The 21,949-nt window shown below is 40.9% G+C and overlaps 1 protein-coding gene across 1 annotated transcript; it reads left to right on the top strand.

The window, feature by feature from the left end:
• Positions 1 to 778: 778 nt before the first annotated feature.
• Positions 779 to 21,762, top strand: adam10a (ADAM metallopeptidase domain 10a). Its single transcript, XM_062385497.1, has 16 exons — positions 779 to 955; positions 5,911 to 6,061; positions 11,288 to 11,406; positions 12,169 to 12,327; positions 13,777 to 13,877; positions 15,006 to 15,164; positions 15,434 to 15,526; positions 15,732 to 15,915; positions 17,165 to 17,328; positions 17,412 to 17,595; positions 17,682 to 17,832; positions 17,941 to 18,124; positions 18,242 to 18,353; positions 18,520 to 18,740; positions 18,822 to 18,948; positions 19,051 to 21,762. The coding sequence occupies exons 1-16, from the start codon at positions 904 to 906 to the stop codon at positions 19,164 to 19,166; spliced, it is 2,277 nt and encodes a 758-aa protein (XP_062241481.1). The 5' UTR covers positions 779 to 903; the 3' UTR covers positions 19,167 to 21,762.
• The last annotated feature ends 187 nt before the right edge of the window (positions 21,763 to 21,949 follow it).

Here is a 21,949-nt window from a genome sequence, read left to right as displayed (position 1 = left end):
CAAGTCTCTTTACATTTTGTCAAGTCGAGTCTAAAGTCATCAAATTCATGACTCGAGTCTGACTCGAGTCCAAGTCATGTGACTATAGTCCACACCTCTGCCAAATTCTGTGACATGATCAATGTCCCAGCCTGAACAGCTCCATATGTCAATGTTAACCCAGGGCAATAGCGCCATCTACTGATTTGTCATGAAACAGGAAGTATTTTTTGCCTCCACTGTGCACTTCCCAATAAGCACCAACATTTTTTACAAAACTTACGTTCTTTTATAAAGTAAGAAAGGAAAAGGGAAAATATTTTTCGTATTAAAAAACTAAATATTTAATGAATATAAATGATAAATTACGTTTTTTTACCCATGCATTAAATAACACAGGAAATGAATCTGGGTACTTTTCGACCCATGTTTTGTATCAAGGGGGTTAAGCTGAAAGAATAACACTTTTGTTTGTGACTTACTATTTAACTCCACCCAGGCTTCATATAAAAGGATTGATTAAGGAAAAAAGTCCTTGTTGTCATTTTGGAATGATGTTCACTGACACTGGTTAGTGGTCGTAGATTCCTTTGACGTCTTAGACAATATATTGCAAAGGTGAAATAAGGACGTTTTTTAATTATTATTTAATGAGCAAGTTATGACATCCATAATGAAAAAGTAGCCAAATTTGCCTTACAGATAAAGACATTTCTCTCTCCCCCCCACCACCACCCAGCCAGGCTGACGTCACGCAGAGAGAGAGAGGGGCAGGGCCGAGCGGGGCCGCCGGTGTGTGCGATGGATCCAGCTAACTAGGAAGGGCGGCTGTGCCTTTAACTGACAGGAACCGAAACAAGAAGCAGTCAGCGCCGCAGCTGGGTCGCTAAGCTGCCTGCACTGGGACCCACCGGCGATTTCGATATGCTACTTGTCAAAGTGACCCTCCTGCTCTGCCTGCTGACGGACATCACAGGTGAGTTCTTCGGACGATTCGCGCGGAAAGGAAAGTGTCGAGCGACCGTCAGCGGAGCTCGCGCTAATCGGATCAGGCACTTGCACTCTGGCTCTAACTTGCTAGCTAGCTGGCTAACGCTACAAAGTGCGGTGTTTGCGGCGGCTAACCCGCTGTGTATTGACACGGTGTTAACCCGGGACAGGCCCGAGAGGCTGTCTCGACCGGGTGCCAGGTTAACTCAGTTAGTTTGACACGAGGGGGGGGGGTTCTCTAATGGAGGAACAACCTGTGGTTTTTGACAGTTAGTGAGAGGTGAACTAACGTCACAGCGCTAACGTGTGATCACAAACAGCGCAGTAGTTTTTAGCTAACAAACTACCAAACACAGTAGTTAAAGTGTGTAGCTGTGCTGGGGGGTATATGTAAAGTAGGTCTCTATACAGACACAGGAAATGCTCCACCGCTGACGCCTCCCTCCTGACAGCAGCACGCAAACATCTGCAAGGTACAGCGATTGAATTCGTTACTGAGCTACTGAGAGTTTCTCTGTTACGGTGTTGTTGTTACGATTGTTAAATTAGAACATGTCCAGTCGCTGAATATCCGTGTCTAGGGATGCGTAACAAATAGATTTTTGAGTGTGTTCGATGCAAAAGTTGCGATACGACTTTCACAACTAAGTTTGAGTCAGAAAAGCAAAGTCAAGTGTTGTGTAACTGAGGAAAATACAAGACAATGAATCAAAGCTGAAGATTGGGAGGCTCTCCAGCCAGATGAGTCAAGCTGTTCAGAGGGGCTTCTGTTCTTTGACAACAAGATCAGCCTCATAGAAAGAGTAGCTGCCAAATACACGTACATAACATGGTCACACGATTTTGATTCAAAGTGTATAGCTTTCTTTTATAATCCTTGGGATCACTACTTGACTGTAAAAATATTTAAAACAAATTGTCAGATTCAGAGCACAAAAGTTAGAGTCACTAAAAAGTGAAACGGAGCAGAAACAGTATTTAAAACCAGTACAGGAAAACCACCAGTATGTTTTTTTTTTTTAGTTACCATCAGGCTTCTCTAATGGTGAATGTAAGCTTTATCGCTTTTTAAAGTGATGGTCTTTGGTCTTATCTTCTTTTGGAAAACGTTGTATTTTACTGTTGAACGTTTTAATGCTTTTTAAATGTTGCACTTGTTATAAACAAGAATATTTTGAGTCTAAAGCTTATAAAAGCCTAATGGCTCTGTGGCTTGATTCATATATTTTTCATGGTGCTTTTCCTATTTTGCTGCTATATGTATTTATGCTTGTTAATCTGTTTTTTAAAACCGTTTCTGTACAAGCCTGATCCTTGCATTCTACCTGGCAAATAAGCAAGTGAGTTCTGCTGCAGTTTTGCTTTGAGAACATTGAGCAAGCCCTCCTTTTTGTCTTTACTTCTACCTGACATCAATCTGTTCATTCATTGGATTGGTGTCCCTGCTGCACAGAGGCTGCGTGCACGCAAAACAAAGTGAGGAAACTGTTTATATTCCCTCAAGATTAGTCAAAGTTGGGACAAAAGATGTCCTGATCTGACCCTCCATCGCTACAAAGCCAGTTTCCCTCATTCCAATACACTGCAGTAATTGTGAGGATCAGAAATGTCTGAGGAGTGTGTCATAAAAAGTAGGTTTTATCATTCGGACAACGTTGCTGGTACCTGGCCTGCCTCCAGTGATGGTGTGATGCTGAGGATTTTTGATCCTCAAATTGCCTCTTGAGCAGTCTTGGTCAGATATATTGCTTGCAGATTACAACCAACCATCTTACAGGGTTTTCTCCCCAGTACTCTATCATGCACCATATTAAAGGAATACATTAAGCTTGACTTGAGATGCAGGGTTTTAGAGCTGTCCGGTTAGATAACTTGCTGTCAAGCAGCATGTATGGTATGATCAGATGTGAACCATGCTGTTACCCCCTCCTCGGTTTCTGTCAGCGCTTTCCCTCTGACAAGGATTGCACTTCACATATCACTGGGGCACTCGGGGCTGAAATGGACTGCATTGAAATTATGATGACATCGCCGTTTACAGTGAAATCGACTGGCAGGTTTTTCCCAGTCTTGCTGTCTTCCAGTAAAATTCAAGTACTTATCTATGTAGGAGCAGAGTAAGGATTGTAGCATTACTGTCAGGTCAGGATTCAGCTAAGTTTAAAAGTACTAGTCACTAATCTGGCAACACATTTTTAAAAGTCCTACAACACATCCCACTTTATATTTCACAAAACATATTTCATGAATCCATTTTGGTGAGTTTAGACTCAATGTGTTGCATCCTAAATAAAATAATGGAAATCACATACATTCTATATGAAGCTATATATTTATTAAAGCAATATGCAAAATAATTGTTGTCAAGTCGCAAGCATTTGACAGGCACAGCTCTGTTAATGGTAGATAAGAGGAAATGTATAGGTTTAGGGGCTACGTGGGAGTTGTTCCAAGTGAATGCTGTGTTGAATTCTGGTGGGAATGTTGTAACACCAGTATATCCATGTTGTTGAGAGTAACAGTTTGAAAAGTAGCCTGGTGCCACACCACATTCTTGGAGTAGATATATATTTATCTTTTTGAAACACTTTTTGCCAAGAGAGAGAGAGAGAGAATGTCATGCAGCGAAGGTCACCAGAAATAAACTGGGCACATTGCATTGTTCTCAGTGGGATCTCTAACCCCTCCATCATCATGACGCCCTTAGTCAGTCAAGTTTTTACTTTGATGATCTGGTAAAGTTGCTGGCAATATCTAACCCACTGCCTCTGAAGTATACAAATTTGATCACAGGTTTTAAGTCTTTAAAAAACACTTTTTTTTATTTTTTTAATGTCAACCAGCTGTAGATTAGCTGCCTCTCGTTATGAAGAAGTTTGTATATACATTAATATCATAGTTTTTATCATTCTGCATGTGGATACATGGATACATGGATACGTGGATAACAGGTTAAACTGGTTATTCATTCCTCTATAGGCGATGCTATCATTTGTCTGGATGTCCCTTAGATTCCTTGACATTTCATTCTCTCTTTGATTTCCCTAGCAGGGAAATTACCTCAGCATTTTCCACTTTTTGCTGCATTTAGCTTTTGCATCTTCTCAATAACTGACAGTAAGCATTTCCCCTGCTTAATCAGTGAAAGATCTCTAGGACAGTGTGTAAAACAACTTTGCATTACATATTTGTATTTGATGAACAACTACTGTATGCAACCCATCTGGCTCTGGCACAACTGTCACTATATTCAAATTTATTTTTGGCACAACGCAATGAAGGTCCACTCAGTTATCTGAAACCAGGATCTAATGTTTACATACTCAAAATATCCGTCAGTCCATTAGCGCTGATAATAACCAGGAGGGAATGTGCAAGTAAATGAACTCTGTGGTTGCTACATTCATTTATGATTCTTGTTTGTTAATGATTTAATGTGAGGAAATGTTTTAACATCCCAGAAAGGTCAGATTTATTGCCTAGTGATTACGCAAGTGGCCATCTTGACAATTCATCATTGTGCTGCCTCTTCGTTGTATATTAATATAGTTGTCATTGTTTTTTTTGGTACAAAATCAACAGATTCCCTCATTATTTATACTTCACTCTTCTCGCCCCTGAACCCATTGTGTTGATTCCTTTTCTATTTGTTGGTTCGGTGTAGTTTACTGTCATTATCTTTTTTAAAGTGCAAACGAAGCTGATCCATGGTCCCTTTGCATTCATGGACAAGTTGCTACTAGCCTGGTGCAGCCTCTCCCTGTTTGGGAGCTGTTGCTCCCACCACATACAATCTAAACTCTAATAAAGAAAACGGTGCAGTGTAAAACCACAGTGAAGGTGGAGAACCTTCATTATCATGTTTTGCCTGTGGGAGTCTTGTAGTAATAAGGTTTATTCATTACAGCTCAGAGCTCATTGTCAAGTCTCAGCTCTTAGTAAACCTATTTATAAAGGCACATTTTGTAGCTCAGAGAAGAGTTTTTCCTGTTGGAACCCAAACGCTCAGGCAGATATTGAGTCGGTAGCATTCTGTTTTGCCTTGGAATGTAGATTAGCATTTTAACAGTCTGCGACAAACCCAGTCAGTGAGCTCGCACAATGACATACAGTACCACTGAAACAGAACCTCAGTCACCTGATGCGCATCACATGCTCCTCACTTGTGCTTTAAACTGACCGCCTTCTTTGTCTTTGTGAAAAGAACAAAGAAAACCGTGGGTTTAAAAGCCAACAGGATTATCTCGGTGGGTTCACGTCAATAAGCTGAATAAGCCTTTTAAGCGTAACTTGTCAGTGACATTTTGTACTACAACTGACTGCTTTCTTTTCACAACCTGGTTCCAATAAGAGTTTTAAATGAAGAGCTTTTCACTTGTGCCTGTAAGAAAAGCATACGGTAACAACATTGTTTGTTTCAAGACAAAAACCAATATTCATATTCAAAATAGTTATGTGTTGTGTTGTCCCGGTCACTGTTTGTTCAAAGTTTATTGGGATTAAAGAAAATAACATCATGATAGATATACCTATTGTTTTATTGCCCAAACCGTTCAGGTGAGGCTTTTTGCCTGTCGAATCCATAATAGTGTCCTATGAAAAATGAGGTCGCTACTGTCATATATGATACAATGAAACCAAGTGGTAAAAAGAAGAAACACATAGGGTAGTGTTGTTAGCAATAGAACAATTTAGATTTAAAGGCATGAGGTCACTCATCCAATGCTTTTACCACACCATGCTGTCCTTTTTCTGAATTCCTTAATGTGAGATGTAGAAAGTTGTAATATCTGTTGCATCAGTTAAATTCTATATAAATTATATAACAGGCTATCAAGTGTACCCAGAATTAATACATCAATACATCATGTGACTTTCCTTTTCTTTCTTACAGCAGACTTTTGTTGACAAACATTGACAAGCCATTGAATTCTCTTTCAGGTCAGTCTGGGAAGTCATTGAACAAATATATTCGTCATTATGAAGGTCTATCGTATGACACAGAGGCTCTGCACAACAGTCACCAGAGAGCGAAGAGAGCGCTGGCTCCCGCAGAAAGGGCCGTGCACCTGGACTTCCACGCACATGGAAGGTCAGTTGAGCACACATACATACACACACACACACATACACACTCACACCCACATGATGCTTTCATGCACTCACCTTAAAGTCATTTCTTTTCTTCATTTTAATTTATCTCGCCACTGTTTACCTGGATTATGCTGTTCTTTGCTTGTTGCGCTTTGTTGCCATGTCATCGCAACATCATTGTATGTATTATTTGTCATTGATTATAAGTGTAGCTCAAGACCAAACAAACGTTATTGTAATACTAGGTAATCGAATTACTGAAATTCAGAGCATACAAACCAAATATTGGGGACAAAACGACACTGTTTCTGTTTTCAGATCTGTATCAGCAGTTTAATGAGTGACAGCCGGATGTAGCAGAATGTGTGTGAGAACAGGATTTTGCAAATAAGTTGCTTACAGTGCTGAGACAAGAAAGAAAAGTAAAAGTATGCACATTGAAAGCAGAAACTTATTTAGCATGTTAGCAAAGATTCTCAAAGCATCTTTTACAGTATATACCAGTATGTTTTGTTTCTTTCATGCCTCTGTGCTAACCGTAGCCAAGGCCATTATGTTTTTGGAATGGGAGGTAAAGGAGTCCCATTGTCGTGAACGTCTTGAGGGAGCATCACTACATTTGACACAAAGGGTTGTCTTAAGGGAGAACTGGTTAGATTTTGGTGCTCAAAGGTCAAGTTTACTGTGACATCGCAATGTTCTGCGAATACATTTTGCTGACCGTTATTCAACGTCAATGCAGGAACAGAACGGGAGATTTTGAAAATATAACAAACCTGTTAGGATACTGAGTTGGGTGGCAACGTTCAATCTGTCATTAATGAAAACTGTGGTCTTCAGAGGCATACATCTGATATTTCTAGTTAACCTCTGAGCAATGTCATGTCATGTTATTGTGAGACTGGGAGTTACATTTTCTTTACTCGCATCGGGAATCAAAGATATAGTTCAAAATGCCTATACTGAGAACAGGGACCCAATACAACTCCAAGGAGTCATTGAGTCCCGACTGCCTGTCCCAAAGTAGTCCCCAGGTTAGGACAGCTGCATTGACGTCTTCATTCACCAGCAATAAAAGTTTTCTGCTGCTTTGAACCTTAACGTCATCTCTTTAGTATTCATATACACAACTACACACACAGACACACACACACAGTGTAAGGACTATTTTAAAGTTCTCTATTGTAAACTTGGTGCAGTTTTGGGGTTAATCTTACTAGTGGAAAATGTATTTCCATTTGTCCCTATCTGCTTTTTCCCCTTTTCTCTTTTCACAAATCACCATATTGAAGAATGAGACAATAATTAACTTCAGCAACACTGTTTTTCCAGCCAGCTCCCATGTTTTCTATCAAACAGATCCACTTCCTGTACATTTGTGCTCCTTCCTGTCATTGCTGGAGCTGCCTGTATTGGTGAGGAAATCACAAAGTCACAACGCTAAAGAGGACGTGAACAATATTTAGTAGAAGATATTGAATTGGAGCTGTTTTTGCAGTTTCAGCCTTCAGTAGATCTACTGTAAACTAACTGGCAATGAATATCCTGCATAGTGTTTCACTAACCAGGCAAAATGGTACACCATGATTGATTTATGAATATAATGAATTATCTTTGTTGTAAGTTTCCATAAACAATTTTTTGTTACATGACATAATAACTCTATAATAATCAGGCTGTAATGTAACACCATTGTGAAAATTGAAAACGAACGTCAATTTTCATTGAGTGTTTTGTAGCATTATAAGCTGTTATTATTACTTGTGAGATGTCCATTCATATCTCTTTGGAATGGGATGTTTGTTGGGCCTGATGACCATGAGGCAACCGCAGCTCCACAAAGAGCTGTTGACATTTCAACTGAGTTACGTCAAGGCTGTGGTCTATTTGTTATTGACGTCATATTGTTCAGAAATATCAGTGTTTTACATATTATTTAAAAAATCATCTTTACGAGTAACCGAACCAAGCTAGTGGTCATAAAGCTCATATCTTATTCTTTGCATACAGTGTGTACAATCACACACAAGACACTCTTCCTTCTGTGAGAGCGTGGCTTTGTGGCACTGTAGAGGTTTGTTGTAACAAGAGAAATGCGTACTTGTGTTGGCCCACTCACATATTTGTTGCTGGATCAGGTGACGGAACAAGGCAGGTCAGTCACTGCGGAGAGCTTCTTAACAGACAGAGAGGCCAAAAGATTGTGCTAAAGCATTGGATAATACAATGCTGGTGGAAGTGACTCACAGTTTGTGTCCAGCTTTCCAAGAATGAGCCGTTAGATGTGCTTGTTTTCAAACGTTGTCGTACGTGAAAAAACCTCCCTGGCATCAAACATGAACCCTTGTAGAGCGGGCGGCTTGTGACTGTGTGATGACTCCCTTCCTGTCTGGAGTATGTTGGGCTGTCAGGCCTCGGGGCAAGGGAGGAGGAAAAAGTATGGCGTTCTTAAATGCCGTCGCACTACAATCAGGTGGATGCTCTTTCAGGAAATCGAATCATGTGACAAGACTGCATATTGTTTTTCAGCTAGATAGTGTCCCCTCTGTGGGCATATCATCTCTATGGACATGGCTTGAGGACACGCTGTTTCTTTTAGCTGGCCTGCTTACTGAGCAAAGAGTATGACTGTCAGATGCTTGAGTCAGTATGTTCAGCGTTTGAGAAGTGTCTGAATAATTTATCAGGCAGCTGCTTCTCTTAGACAAGTCGCTCTGACTTGCTCGTCAGATGCTTCTTCTCTTGTCTGTTGTCAGCAGCATTTTTCTTTTTGGCCTTTTAACTAGATAAAGTGATTTTCTTTCTTTTTGGCTTTTTCTTTTTCTTTTTCACTTGTTAAAAACTAGGATGTTTGACTGTTCAGGGATTTTCTTGGCTTTCTGTCTTAAGACATTTTGAAATGGTTGAGATGAGGAAACAAGTGGTAAAAAATTATGAAGATTTGCAGGTGCGAAGCAGCTAGTGTTAATGTGTTTTTTACTCAGGGATCCATCTCTGCTTATCTTTGGGAGGGGGCATAGATGGAGTCATACTGATTGTTGTAGAGGACGTGCAGGAGGGAATGGCGTGGGTGTGTAAGGCTGAATAAGAGGCAGAAAGATTTATGACAGTCTTTGTTTCACATCTAGTAGTCCTGACTTGTTTTGTTCAAACTCCTAAATGTCTTTCTTTTTCTTTTGCTGTTTTCATTGTCTTGGCTTCATTTGAAAAGGTCCTCTGACTGTATATTTTGAAGCACAGATCCAGCTTTAGATGAATGAAAAGAGAGTATTGGTGATTAACAGATCATATGGTACTTTTCTTGAATAAAAAGCAATGCAGTAAGGGTTAAATTAATTTTGGGGGATTTGAGTGCCTGAACTAATACAAGCATTAGACATTTCTTCATGAATAATCATCTATATTGTTGGTACCAGTGAACTAATATGTTGAAAATACTTCAACAATAACATAAATGTTTGTGTGTGTGTGAAATGAGAACGGGAACATTTAATCACAGTGCAGGTCAATGAATCATCCTGGAGGAGGAAATCCTGGTCTCTGTCTGACCCTCACAGCATTATTTCCTATTTCATTTTCCCAAACAAACGTGCTACTCCTCCCTATATCCATCTCTACGTCTCTTATACCCCATGTTTATCTTTATTTACTCTGTACTAAGCTTTTTCTTTTTGCTTGTTCCCACCTGTGACTGTGTGGGTTTTCTACAGTTACTCCTCCATTCTCCTACAGTACAAAAACATACAATCTTGTTGAGGTTAGTTGGACACTCTAAATTGTCTCTAGGTGTGAATATGAGTGTGATGGTTGTTTGTCTTTGCATGTCAGCCCTGTGGTACAGCTACCTGTCCAGGGTGTGCCCTGGCTCTTGCAACCCCTGGTATGGCCCCTAAAGGATAAGCGGTATAGATAATAGGAGGGTGGATCATCTAGTTTGGTCTTTCCCACTCCAGTTTTACTCAGACTCTAATGCTCAGCCCTTAAAAAACAGTTGAATCATGTCTGTGGGCGTGAGGTGTCTCCAAAATAACCCTCCAAAATTTTCTCATTTTGGGCTTCGGGATTAAAATCTTTAGATTTTGAAACATGGCCATTAACTGTAAGCCACTATTTTAAGGAGAAAAATGAATGACTTAGGTTTTTGGGATGAGACAGATGCTCCTCAATCATTTTTATTCCTGCTTGACACTACGAATCTTTGATTATGTTAGGCCACTAAAAGAGAGGCGGTGGACTAGTGGCGGTAAAATTGGACTATGGGCAGAAAGTAACAGACATCAGACAGGAAGGTCTCTGGTTCGACTCCTCGCAGTGACAATATAAACATACCTGGATGGACAAACCCTGGATCTGTTCCAAAGTCTAAAGAGGACTCTCCCTACCCCCTATGTCTAAGTGCCCCTGAGCAAGGCACCTTACTCCCCCAACATCTGCTCCCCGGGCGCCGTGCATGGCTGCCCACTGCTCTGTGTGTCCTGCTATGTTCAACAGATGGGACAAAAGCAGAGGACAAATTTCCCTCCATCTGCATGTAGTGTGACTGCATGTGTTTGGGATCAATAAATGTATCTTGAATGTTAAACAGAAATGTCCATAAAATATAAAAACATGAAGAATGTCAGATTCCAAATTTTACCATGGGTTATCTTTACGAAACAAAAGTGATACAATGTAGGTCTCAGTGAGAGAGAGAGTAATGTGATCATCATTTGAGTCATCTGGAGGGAGCTTCACAGCTTGAGGTTATCACCATGTGATTGATAAAATCATTCCTCATCCAAACTGCTCACTGCGTTGCCTTAGGTCTCTGGGAAGCTGGTGGCTCATGTGCACCTCATGTGATGCGAGCCTTTTTTCTTTGACATGATGGTTATGTGAACGAGAGGATTACAAAAAAATATGTATTATGGCCGTGCACAAATGTTCATGTGTTTTTCCTCATGACATAATTCTTCTGACTCACTGAGCACAGCAGCCTGGTGGGGCTCAGTAAAAACGTGTAAATGCTGCTTCCTTTTTCTTCTAAATCCTTTGTGTGCTGGCATAGCTTTCAACTGTGTGTGTAATTCATATTATTGAACCTTGTGGTATAAAGCATGACTTTAACATTGCGGACTGAGTATCAAACTCTCTGCGGGACTGTGTATCTATGTTTCGCTTTGTCAACATGTCAGTATGTTCAAGCACAACTTTGCTTTACAGTTTCTCCTGTTCTTCTTTTCAGACATTTTAACTTGCGCATGAAAAGGGACACATCTCTATTCTCTCCAGATCTCATCATTGAGGTGTCAGGAGAGGAAGCACCTGTTGATACTTCGCACATATACAGCGGAGAAATCTTTGGTAAGTCGCACACCACATCCTCTTTAATCTTGTGGTATGTATCATTCAATAAGATTTAAAGTCTTTGACAACACTTCTCATTTTTACATTCCCACTTTACTTTATCTACATCTTCAACAAATTTTTTCATCTGCAATCTTTTCTGTGTGTGTGTGTTTGTGTGTGCGTTTGTGTTTATTATGTCACATCGCACAACCCAACACACACAGGACCCCTTGCATCCTGTTCTTCCTTCCATCCGCTCTCCTCCCCTTCACTTCCTGGACGTCTCTGTTGTTTGTCTGCAACTGTGTTAAAAAAAGAGAGAGAGATTAGTATTATTCTCATAGAGGATGGTGAACACAAACAGTTGTCCTTAATATCTGCATAGAAGTTTCAGAGATGGAAAGTGTATTTGTAGAAATCCATACAAATGTTTTTAATCATAAGCAAATATAATGTGATTTGTGTTCATAACCTTCAGTTGTTCAACAAATATTGTGATTTCATGAGACATGTAACATGAATCCTCATAGTTACACTTCCAAAAATGTTAAGTTTAGTTTTTCACCTAGATTGGTTAGAAAGACTTAATGTGCCTGATTGAGTTTATCGAACAGTTCATATTTAAAAGCTTAATCTTCTTGAATCTTTGGATCAGATGTTTTTTATTTGTATAATCACCACAGTACAATAATACTTAGATCCTAAGTTGACAATTTCAAAGTTCTTGACAAACATATCTAGTTTTCCTCTGCTCATCCCTCCTCTCCTGTGTTTCAGGTGAAAAGGGCACATTGACCCACGGCTCTGTGGTTGATGGGCGCTTTGAAGGCTTCATTAAAACCCACCAAGGAATGTACTATGTCGAACCCTCAGAGAGGTACCTACAGGACAAGAATGTTCCCTTCCACTCTGTAATCTACCACGAGGATGACATCAGTAAGTTTAATGAAGCACTACAGGAAGTTGAAGTCCTTATACATTGTATGCAAGAATGGAGTAGGTTTGATCTTTTACAATGACACAGTCACAGCCCGTTGGATAACCGGAAGTAATTTCGAAAAAGGATTGAAAAATTCCGAATGAAAGATTAAGACAACCAAGTCATTTATAGTAACTGAGATAGTATATTAAAAATTATACGTTTTTAATGTTGTAACTATTTGAGAAAACTTTCCATTTCTAGGGTTAGAATACAACTGTGATGTGTTAGGTCAGGGGCTGATGGTTAATCAGTTCCTAGACTACACTGACTAGAGGGGAGGAAAGTTTGATTAGACTGACTGGTAAAAGCAGGATTTGGCTTTGTGTCATAGATGAGGTTGATAGTATTCATACTGAAGGTTGGCTTGGAACACAACTGAGCGCGGGCATGACTCATAGCCACTCTGCTAAAGGTCAGACTACAGCCAACCGAGACATTCTCAGACAGGAAACATCAAGCCTCTCAACCATCTCCTGGAGAACAGATGACTCTGAATGCATTTGACAGTGATCCATACATTTTATACAGACAGGGTGTGATTGTGGCTGAACATAATGAAGCAAACATGGGGATGAATAAAAACAAAGTGCAATGTATTGCGTCTCGTGAAGCTCAAGGAACTAAATATATCAGACAGGTAATGAGTCGGATATTAACTCAACCCTGGATTAAGGCTTCCTGGCATTCACTGCAGTTTGCCCAACTGGTTAATTGTTTTCTAAGGCACACTTACACACACACTTGCCCTAAACAAACAAATGGAGAATCTTTTGAACAGCCAATTCAATTGAATGGACAAGAAGCCGTTTGGAGGGTAGGAATGAAAGTTTGCAGGTGAATAGGAGGAAAGAGACAACTGTAGGCTCTGTCATGGGTTCATCTTCACTTCCGCCAAGGAGGTTATGTTCTCAATGCAGTTTGTCTGCTTTTCCATCTGTTTGAAGCAGATTCAATTGAAGGGGTAGACACAGGATACTTATTTCCCCAGTTTGTTTATCATTGCAAGATAGGGCATCAGCCTGGGTGGAGGGATGTGCTCTCAGACTACCCATGTAATTATACAGCATATAAGGCAATTCTGGATCTGCTCCCATTCTACAAATGTATCTGCATCACACAGAAATGTTCTGGTACAGTCTGAGCTTTTCTTTTCTGAAGAAAATGCTGCAGAAGTACTTGCAGACTTAAATCAAGAATGAAAGAACTACGGGCCAGCCCTTAAAGATATTTTTGGAGCAGAAATCTTTAAATGTGGGTTTCCTGAGCTGGATTTGTACATCTTTTTTTTTTTTCTGTCTGTATCTTAGCATGTTTTTGTGATGCTTCCCACTTTGACCAGATGTGATTTATGATGCAGAGTAAGCTCTTGACTATCTCACCCTTATTTCCTCCCTATCTGCCAGATTATCCTCATAAGTATGGTTCAGAGGGCGGCTGCGCTGACCACTCAGTGTTTGAGAGGATGAGGAGGTACCAGGCGTCGGCAGTAGAGGAGCAAGCCGAAGTATGTACCGACAGATCCCCTCCCCCTCCTCCCAGCTCATTACTAAACACACAGATGGACGAGGCTCATGAGATTACAAACATCTCATAACTCATATTCAAACTGCCTTACGCAAACACTAAGTGCACATGTATATTTTTAGCAAGCGTGCAGATACTTTCAATTGAAAACCTGCTAATTATAAATGTTGAAGCCAAGCCCAGCCTTGGTTAATCTGGCTGTGTGTATTTTCCCCAGGGGTTTTGTGCCATAAGCACAAACATGAATTTGGGTTATTGTGTAGAGTGTATCCGGTACTGGACCACTTTATCTGTGCAGTATCTTTCGAGCAGAAAGGCTTGTCTTCTACACAGTGGCTAAATTCACAAGACACTATTAAAGCTCACTACAGTGCCTTGCAGTATAACAGGCAGTTATAATAAGGAATCACTGTAATCCTGACTGATGAACATTTGACTCAAAGTCCTGCACTGGACCGGACCCAGACTTTTCTCTATGTCTATCTCGTCCCGTCTTGATGATCATGTCAGTGAATTGTAGCAGCACCTGTGCTCGCGCAGCTGTCAACGTGTTTCCTCAGCAGCTGCGTGCCTAGTGTTATGCAAGGACACTAGTTGGACCAGCCTTCAAGAATGTTTTTTTTTTTTTTTAATCGCAAGCCACTGAGAACTTATTCATCGCTGACTATTTTAGTCTTCATGTGATCCATTTTGATTTACTTGAAGTGAGGTTGTAAAATCTGGTGTCATAGGCTTTCACAATAAAAATGTATCCTTGCAGCTGACTAGGATTCATATAAGCTGCTTTATTTTTAAAAAATACGGCACAATCATTTTTATTTCAAATTTCTTCCCCAAAAAACATACTTTAATTCTCTCCTGCTGTTCCCCTCCCGCGTTTAGTTAACTTTAACCTGTGGCCTTTCCTAAGAAATTACAGCAATTTTTTTTACCCATTACACAACTTATTGCTACCCGATCCGATGCAATACTATTTTCACTAGCTTTAGAATAAACTGTCTATTTCACTCTCTTTACTTTTTGACTTCTTGTCTTTTTCCAACCTCTTCCACTAATACTTCCACTTTCCCACCATCTTCATCCTGTTTTTGGTTATTTTTTTCTACAGGGGAAGAACAGTGTGTTGGAGGATGAGCACTTCCATGGTCCTCTCATTCTGAGGAAGAAGAGGGCCATAGTGAAAGAGAAAAATACCTGCCAGCTCTTCATCCAGACTGACCATTTGTTCTTCAAATACTACGGAACAAGAGAGGCTGTCATTGCCCAGGTACGCAGCCATACCTGCAGTATGCCAACGTGAATTCAGTCTAGATGACAGCACCTATAGGACTGTACACTCAATCCCATATCTGTTGTGCTGCATAATTATTCATCTGCTCAGGTCATGTTTTGTCTATCAAGGAATTATTCAAAACCAGATTAGCTGATGTGTCTCAACACTCCTTATTTTTCACAAATTTCAGTATCTGTGGTAATGTTAACATTTTGTCAGTAGTTGCTCTCCCACTGATCTTGAGCTCGTCACTTTCTCCTCAGATCTCCAGCCACGTGAAGGCCATCGATTCCATTTACCAGGCCACAGACTTCAAGGGCATCCGAAACATCAGCTTCATGGTTAAAAGGATCCGGGTGAGCTGCTGATATTTTGAGTGAAGAAGTGTGTTGAGCTGTGTGCTTGTCACAGAACCTTGTGCTGTAGACGTTATCTCCTCATTACAAATATTTGTTAATGCCAAGGACCTTTTCCTTTGTTCAAGCTGAATATACGACTGGCTCCATGGAAACCGGTGCCACCTCTCTTACCTTTTCTCTGTTTTTAACTTGTGTCTTTCAGATAAACAGCACCGCTGCTGAAAAGGACCCAAGCAATCCTTTTCGCTTTGCCAATATCGGAGTGGAGAAGTTTTTGGAGCTTAACTCTGAACAGAACCATGATGACTACTGCCTGGCCTACGTCTTCAGTGATAGGGACTTTGATGACGGTGTGCTCGGCTTGGCTTGGGTTGGGGCTCCCTCAGGTTTGTGCAAAACACAATCACACACTCACGCCCAGAACTGTGGTGACTTCCTGTGTTGCTCAGAAGCATTAACTGGTACTTTCTAATACATAACATGCCAAATATTTTTAAGTTTGGTCATGTCAGCGTCTTAATTTCTTCCATTTCTGTGTGTTCATTGAAAGCTGTAGGATTTGTCAGCCTACAATTTGGATACGCTGCCAGAATCTAGAGGATTTACTGTAAATAATATTCAAGTCTTTAATGAATTTCAAAAAATTAAATAGGTTGATTTTGTATTAGATATAACTAAATAGTAGGTTTAATATTTGTATGTGGTCATGTTTGTCAGGAGTGCCCATTTCTGTCTTGCTCTGTTTTGATGGATTCATGTTGCGTCCTCCCCCCCAGAGATTGACTCTTCTCACAATCTCAGCATCTATGAAATATAGTTATGGAGGCTTCTCCTGCCCGTCCTCTGAATACGTTCGGCCGGCACCATCTTGCCATGAAGAACACAGCAGCAATCTCGGACAATCAATACAGACAAATTAGCAAAGCTGTAAGCTGAAAGAATCGATGGAGGGTAAGAGATTGGTTGCTGCGAGCTGTGTGAGGTGAACCTCTGAACAAAAGCGACCGTAGAACAAATGGCCATCCGGGATACTGGGGAAACTGTGCAGTCATACACATGCACAAATACATATAATGGACACATTGTTTATTGCTTTAAGTGCTCTGCTCTCATGTCTGTGCTGAGGCCACAAGTAGCCTGCTAACCACTGCATTTATGGATAATGGGAAACGCAACTGCCTGAGCTGCCTGACAGTGCCCCATGATGTACAGACAATTCCTCACACTTCATATCACAGCTTTTAGAGTTTTAATCAAATATTTTCGCTTCTTTGCGTTGTGCATCTTCATTTCCTTTCTATTTAATAATTACAAACTAGTAGTTTGACATTTTTTCACAGCATCTGGGACACTTGGTGGTATCTAACACCACATGACTTGTGTCTTTTTTGATTTTAGACTTTGTCAATTTAAGAGTTATGATAAGACTAACACCACAGGAACTTTGGTGATACATTGTTTGGAAAGAAGGAATAACCTGCTACTGTTTACGTGTACCCTCAGATGGCACCTGCCTTCAGGATTCAAATTATGACCTCTATACCTCGAACTACAACAACAGATCGATGAAACAAGAAGCCCATATTAGCTAAATGTTGAATCCCTTCTACTCTTATCTTCATTCTCCTGCCACAGGAAGCTCTGGTGGCATCTGTGAGAAGAGCAAACTGTACTCTGACGGAAAGAGGAAATCTCTGAACACTGGTATCATCACTGTGCAGAACTACGCCTCTCATGTCCCTCCCAAGGTGTCACACATTACCTTTGCTCATGAGGTCGGACACAACTTTGGGTCTCCTGTAAGTACTGTGATTTCAAACATATGCAGCTCTGTCTCAAGGCATTTTGTGCATCTCCCCTTAACATGCCTCCTGTTTTTCAGCATGACTCTGGGATCGAATGCACCCCGGGAGAGTCGAAGACACAAGACAAAAAGGAGAACGGTAACTACATCATGTACGCCAGAGCCACATCGGGAGACAAGCTCAACAACAACAAGTTCTCTATCTGCAGCATTCGCAACATAAGCGCTGTGCTGACGAAGAAGAGGGACGACTGCTTTGTTGGTAATTTCTCTCCCATAAACGTATTTATTCCTGTCTGTGTGAGAGAGAGAGGTCCTGTGCTCATGCTGTTGTGTCTGTGTGTGCAGAGTCTGGCCAGCCTATCTGTGGTAACGGACTCGTGGAAGAGGGAGAACAGTGTGACTGTGGCTACAGCGATCAATGTAAAGACCCCTGCTGCTATAACGCCAATGAAGAGGATGGCAAAAAGTGTAAACTCCAACCTGGCAAAATCTGCAGGTCAGATGTGATGAGCACTTTTTTTTTTGTATAGTGCTGTATTATGTTGCAGTCCTTCTAAAGTACTTTGACATGTTTGATTGCAAGTTTGTCAATTTCTTTCTACAGTCCAAGCCAAGGCCCATGTTGCACAGCAGGGTGTTCGTACAAAACTACAAATGACAAGTGCCGACTGGAGTCCGAATGTGCCAGAGAGGGCACGTGCAACGGAGCCACTGCTCTGTGTCCTGCCTCAGAACCAAAGGACAACTTCACAACTTGCCATTCCGAAACCCAAGTCTGCCTCAATGGGGTATGCTGGTTTGAGTTGTTTGGGGTCCGCTAAGCACAGTTGGTGAGCTTGTGTTTGCATTTGAAGTAAAAGGTGAAGTGAACGTTTTTTCTTGCTATTCCTGCCCTTATCCACCAGGTCTGCTCAGGTTCCATTTGTAAGAAGTATAACCTTGAGGTTTGCACCTGTGCCAGCGAAGAGGGCAAGGACGAGGCATCTGAGCTGTGCCACGTGTGCTGCATGGAGAAAAGTGAGTGTCAGGCAGCAGGACTCTTCATGAGCCAGAAAAAACATCACAGTTCTAGCATTAAGCTAGAATTTAGTGATATATGATATCAGTTTTACTTGCAAGTTCTTCGGTATAATCTGGAGTAAGTCAGTAATCTAAAGGTCTTTCCCTCTTCTTCTGCCCTCAGTGAACCCCAGCACCTGCAGCAGCACAGGCTCAGCAAAATGGGAGACTTTCTTCAGCAAGAAGATTGTGACACTGCAGCCCGGCTCACCCTGCAATGACTTCAAGGGCTACTGCGATGTGTTCATGAGGTGTCGTCTGGTGGATGCTGATGGGCCTCTGGCAAGGCTAAAGAAAGCCATCTTCAATGCAGAGCTCTATGAGAATATCGCAGAATGGATAGTGGTAAGTTAGTTACATAAATACTAATACAAGCTGGTTTTGCTGTGCTTCTGGTCTATATTTAATTGCGCCATTGTTACCCAGGATCACTGGTGGGCAGTGCTGTTGATGGGCATCGCTCTTATTATGCTAATGGCCGGGTTCATCAAGATCTGCAGCGTCCACACCCCCAGCAGCAACCCCAAACTGCCCCCACCCAAACCACTGCCAGGTACAGTAGATATACATTTATAGTTGTACACATGAGTTGCAGACAGATTGCAGCATTCATTGACTCTGTTTACACTGTTACTGAGATGTGGCTGTTCTGTAGGTACACTGAAACGAAGAAGACAACAGCAAGCAAACCAACAGGCCCGGGGCCAGCGTCCCCAGCAACAGTACAGAGAGAACTATCAGATGGGACAGATGGAACCGATGAGACGCTGAGGCACCGGTCAGCTCTTTGCCTTAGTTCTTCCTAGTGCCTACAATGGGAGCACTTCACTCCAAAGAGTTACCTTCACCACAACATTCAAAGAACTTGTAACTGAGACGCTTTCACTGGACAAGAGCCTGAAGTTTTTTGTTAGTTTCATTTTTGGGCTTAACAAACTCGCTGAGCTTCTCTGCTCTGAGAGACAGATCAGCAGTTCACACAGCTTTTATTGGAAATAAATATTTTTTCCAAGGAGGGACTGGAGCAAAAATCCACTGCCCTCTGTTATGTGGTCTTAATCTTCCAATTTTTTTTCTCTTTCAAAGAACTGAGGAGAAAGAAGCCGCTTTGTGTCAGAGTTCGCCTTCCTCCGTCTGTGCAACCTTTTCCTCCCCTGTTCTTTCTCTCCAAAGTGCTGCCATCATCAGCACAATAGCAGGACTGCAAGTCGCATGAGTTTTTGCTGCCAATCCGAAACAACAGAGACATTTTGTTGGAAGAAAAGAAATTGAACTGCCAATGTAATTAGATTGTTTAAACAGCAAAACACCACAGCTTTTCCTTTCTAAAGCAGTCATGTTCCTTCGGTTTGCGATTGTACAGATGTTGCAGTAGATATCTTTTTCTCTTTCGAATGAACCTGATCTTCTGTATGACGAAGATTATTTACTGTTTTAATTCACTTTCTCAGGATTATTAACACAACAGCTAACACATGTGTTGGGGGGGAAAATATGGCTGCATGCATATTCCAGGGCAAAGCTGATGCCTGTGCGGGGGGGGGGGGGGGTCACATTAGCTGCTGTGGGGTGTATGGGGCAGTTAGTAGTTGGTGAAGAAGATGCAGATTATAGAGTCATCTGTTGTCAGATGGAGGGGTTGTGGCGGGGGAGATATATTTTCTAGATATGTATTTTTCTTGTCATGGTTCTGCAGGTGTGTTTACATACTGGTCTTTAGTCTGGGGCTGGAATAAATGGTGAGAGAATATATAGCTTTTATCAACCTGATTGTATCAAACTTTTAACTTTTACAAACTCGCAGTCTTTAAGAAATTACTAGATCTGTTCAAACCACTGTCGGCTGGTTGAATCCTCTCGGCCTCTGTAGCCAGATGAAGAACCTCTTGGGTTTAAATGTGATTGTGGATTTTGCTTTTATTGCTTTAACTTGCAGTTCAGATTATTTTGTATCTCCGGAATAGTTTAATTAACAGAGGGAAACTAGATATTTAATTTTATTGTTCTTGCTGTTGCTGCAGGTAACGGAAATTTACCAGAGTGAAACAATCAATACGTGTCGGCCATTTCTTGTTCTGTCTTTTGCTTTTTCTACTGATTAGAATATTCTCAAGGAAACTGATCCTTGTTACACCCTCTTCTTTTGTCTAACAACATACAACAATGTGCCTACACAGAATAATGTGATGGAAATTGGTGAACTGTTGTCAGGGAGCTTGACTTAGCAGGAAGCAGTGCAGTGCAGGAAGTGTTGATTTGTTTTGTGCGCTGCAGAAACTGAAAGATGAAATGATGCGGCCTAGGACAACACATGATAATCAGATTGATTGACATACTTACAGTGTGCTATATCGGCCGACACATGAAAGGAACCAAACGTTACAAAGATAGAATTTCACTTCTTATTCCTCAGTTTCAGATTTTAGTGAGTATTTACTTTCTGTGGTATCATATTACTGTCCAGCCCTGCTTTGGCTTAGTTTGAGTTTTCAGTTGTCGTCTGCCACATTCAACTGAAGCCACGTTCACTGACCTATTAATAAGAGTTGCGTTACTGGCAAATATTGAAAATATATATATATATATAGTTTCTTAAAGTTATTTTCCGAGAGAGAAACTTTGTGTAGAAAGAACTCTTATATCTCGACCTTGTGAAGGAGCTGAATGAAGCACAGCTACAGCTCCGCATTGTTTTCTGTGCAGGGTGTGAGGATGTTGATCCAATCAGATTCTATGCAGACGGTCACACGGCGCTCAAGTTGGCCACTTCACAAAGAAATGCCTTCATCGATTTCTTTCTCCAAGATGGGTACATGATCCATTCTATTGTGTTTTCAGAACATGATAGTGTTTCATGCTGCCGCAAAGTTTCGATACTGACAGAAATGCAATCCTCTACTGCTTCTTTGGCTGATTCTCTTTGTTGGTTTGGTGCTACTGGGTTAGAGCCTGAACTCTACTTTTATTATCTTGGGCTTGTGTTCATGTGTGTGTTCGCCGTGCGTCTTTGCTGAATCATCGTTTTCTTTGTGTTGCGTTGGTATGGTGTGGACAATATGTGGGTGTTTAGGGTAAATACTCTGGGAAAATTCTTCTTTGCTTTCACATTTCTGTGATGTTAAGAAAACATGCACTGAAGTGTAAGTGGTGTAAACCGCGACTCCAAACCAGTAAAGACTCAACTGCTGTCTGATTTTAATTGCTTCGTTTTTTATACCGTGTCTTTTTGTTTTTAATTTACTTTTTTTGTCCTGTTTCCCCACCACGCTTACTTTGAAAATTTTACTAGATTTGCAAAAGTATTGTGCAAAAATATAATTTGTCTTTGACCTACTTGAAATGAATTAATAAAACAGAATTGATAAATTTTTTGTGTTCTCTGTTTGTAATATAATAACAAAAGGTATCATGATAGGATTGACATTTTTTTTACACAACTTTTTTTTCTTCTCAGCATAAAGTTTGACTGTATCAGAGGTGGTAATGGGTCGGATTCTGCAGCATTTGGATCTCCTCATGCAGTCCGACAGGATGGTCTGACATGAGCTCACGTT

This window comes from Platichthys flesus, chromosome 1 (assembly GCF_949316205.1).
Source record: "Platichthys flesus chromosome 1, fPlaFle2.1, whole genome shotgun sequence".
NCBI lineage: Eukaryota > Metazoa > Chordata > Actinopteri > Pleuronectiformes > Pleuronectidae > Platichthys > Platichthys flesus.
Note: the sequence above shows the minus strand (reverse complement) of the source record. Positions and strands in the feature narration are given on the sequence as shown.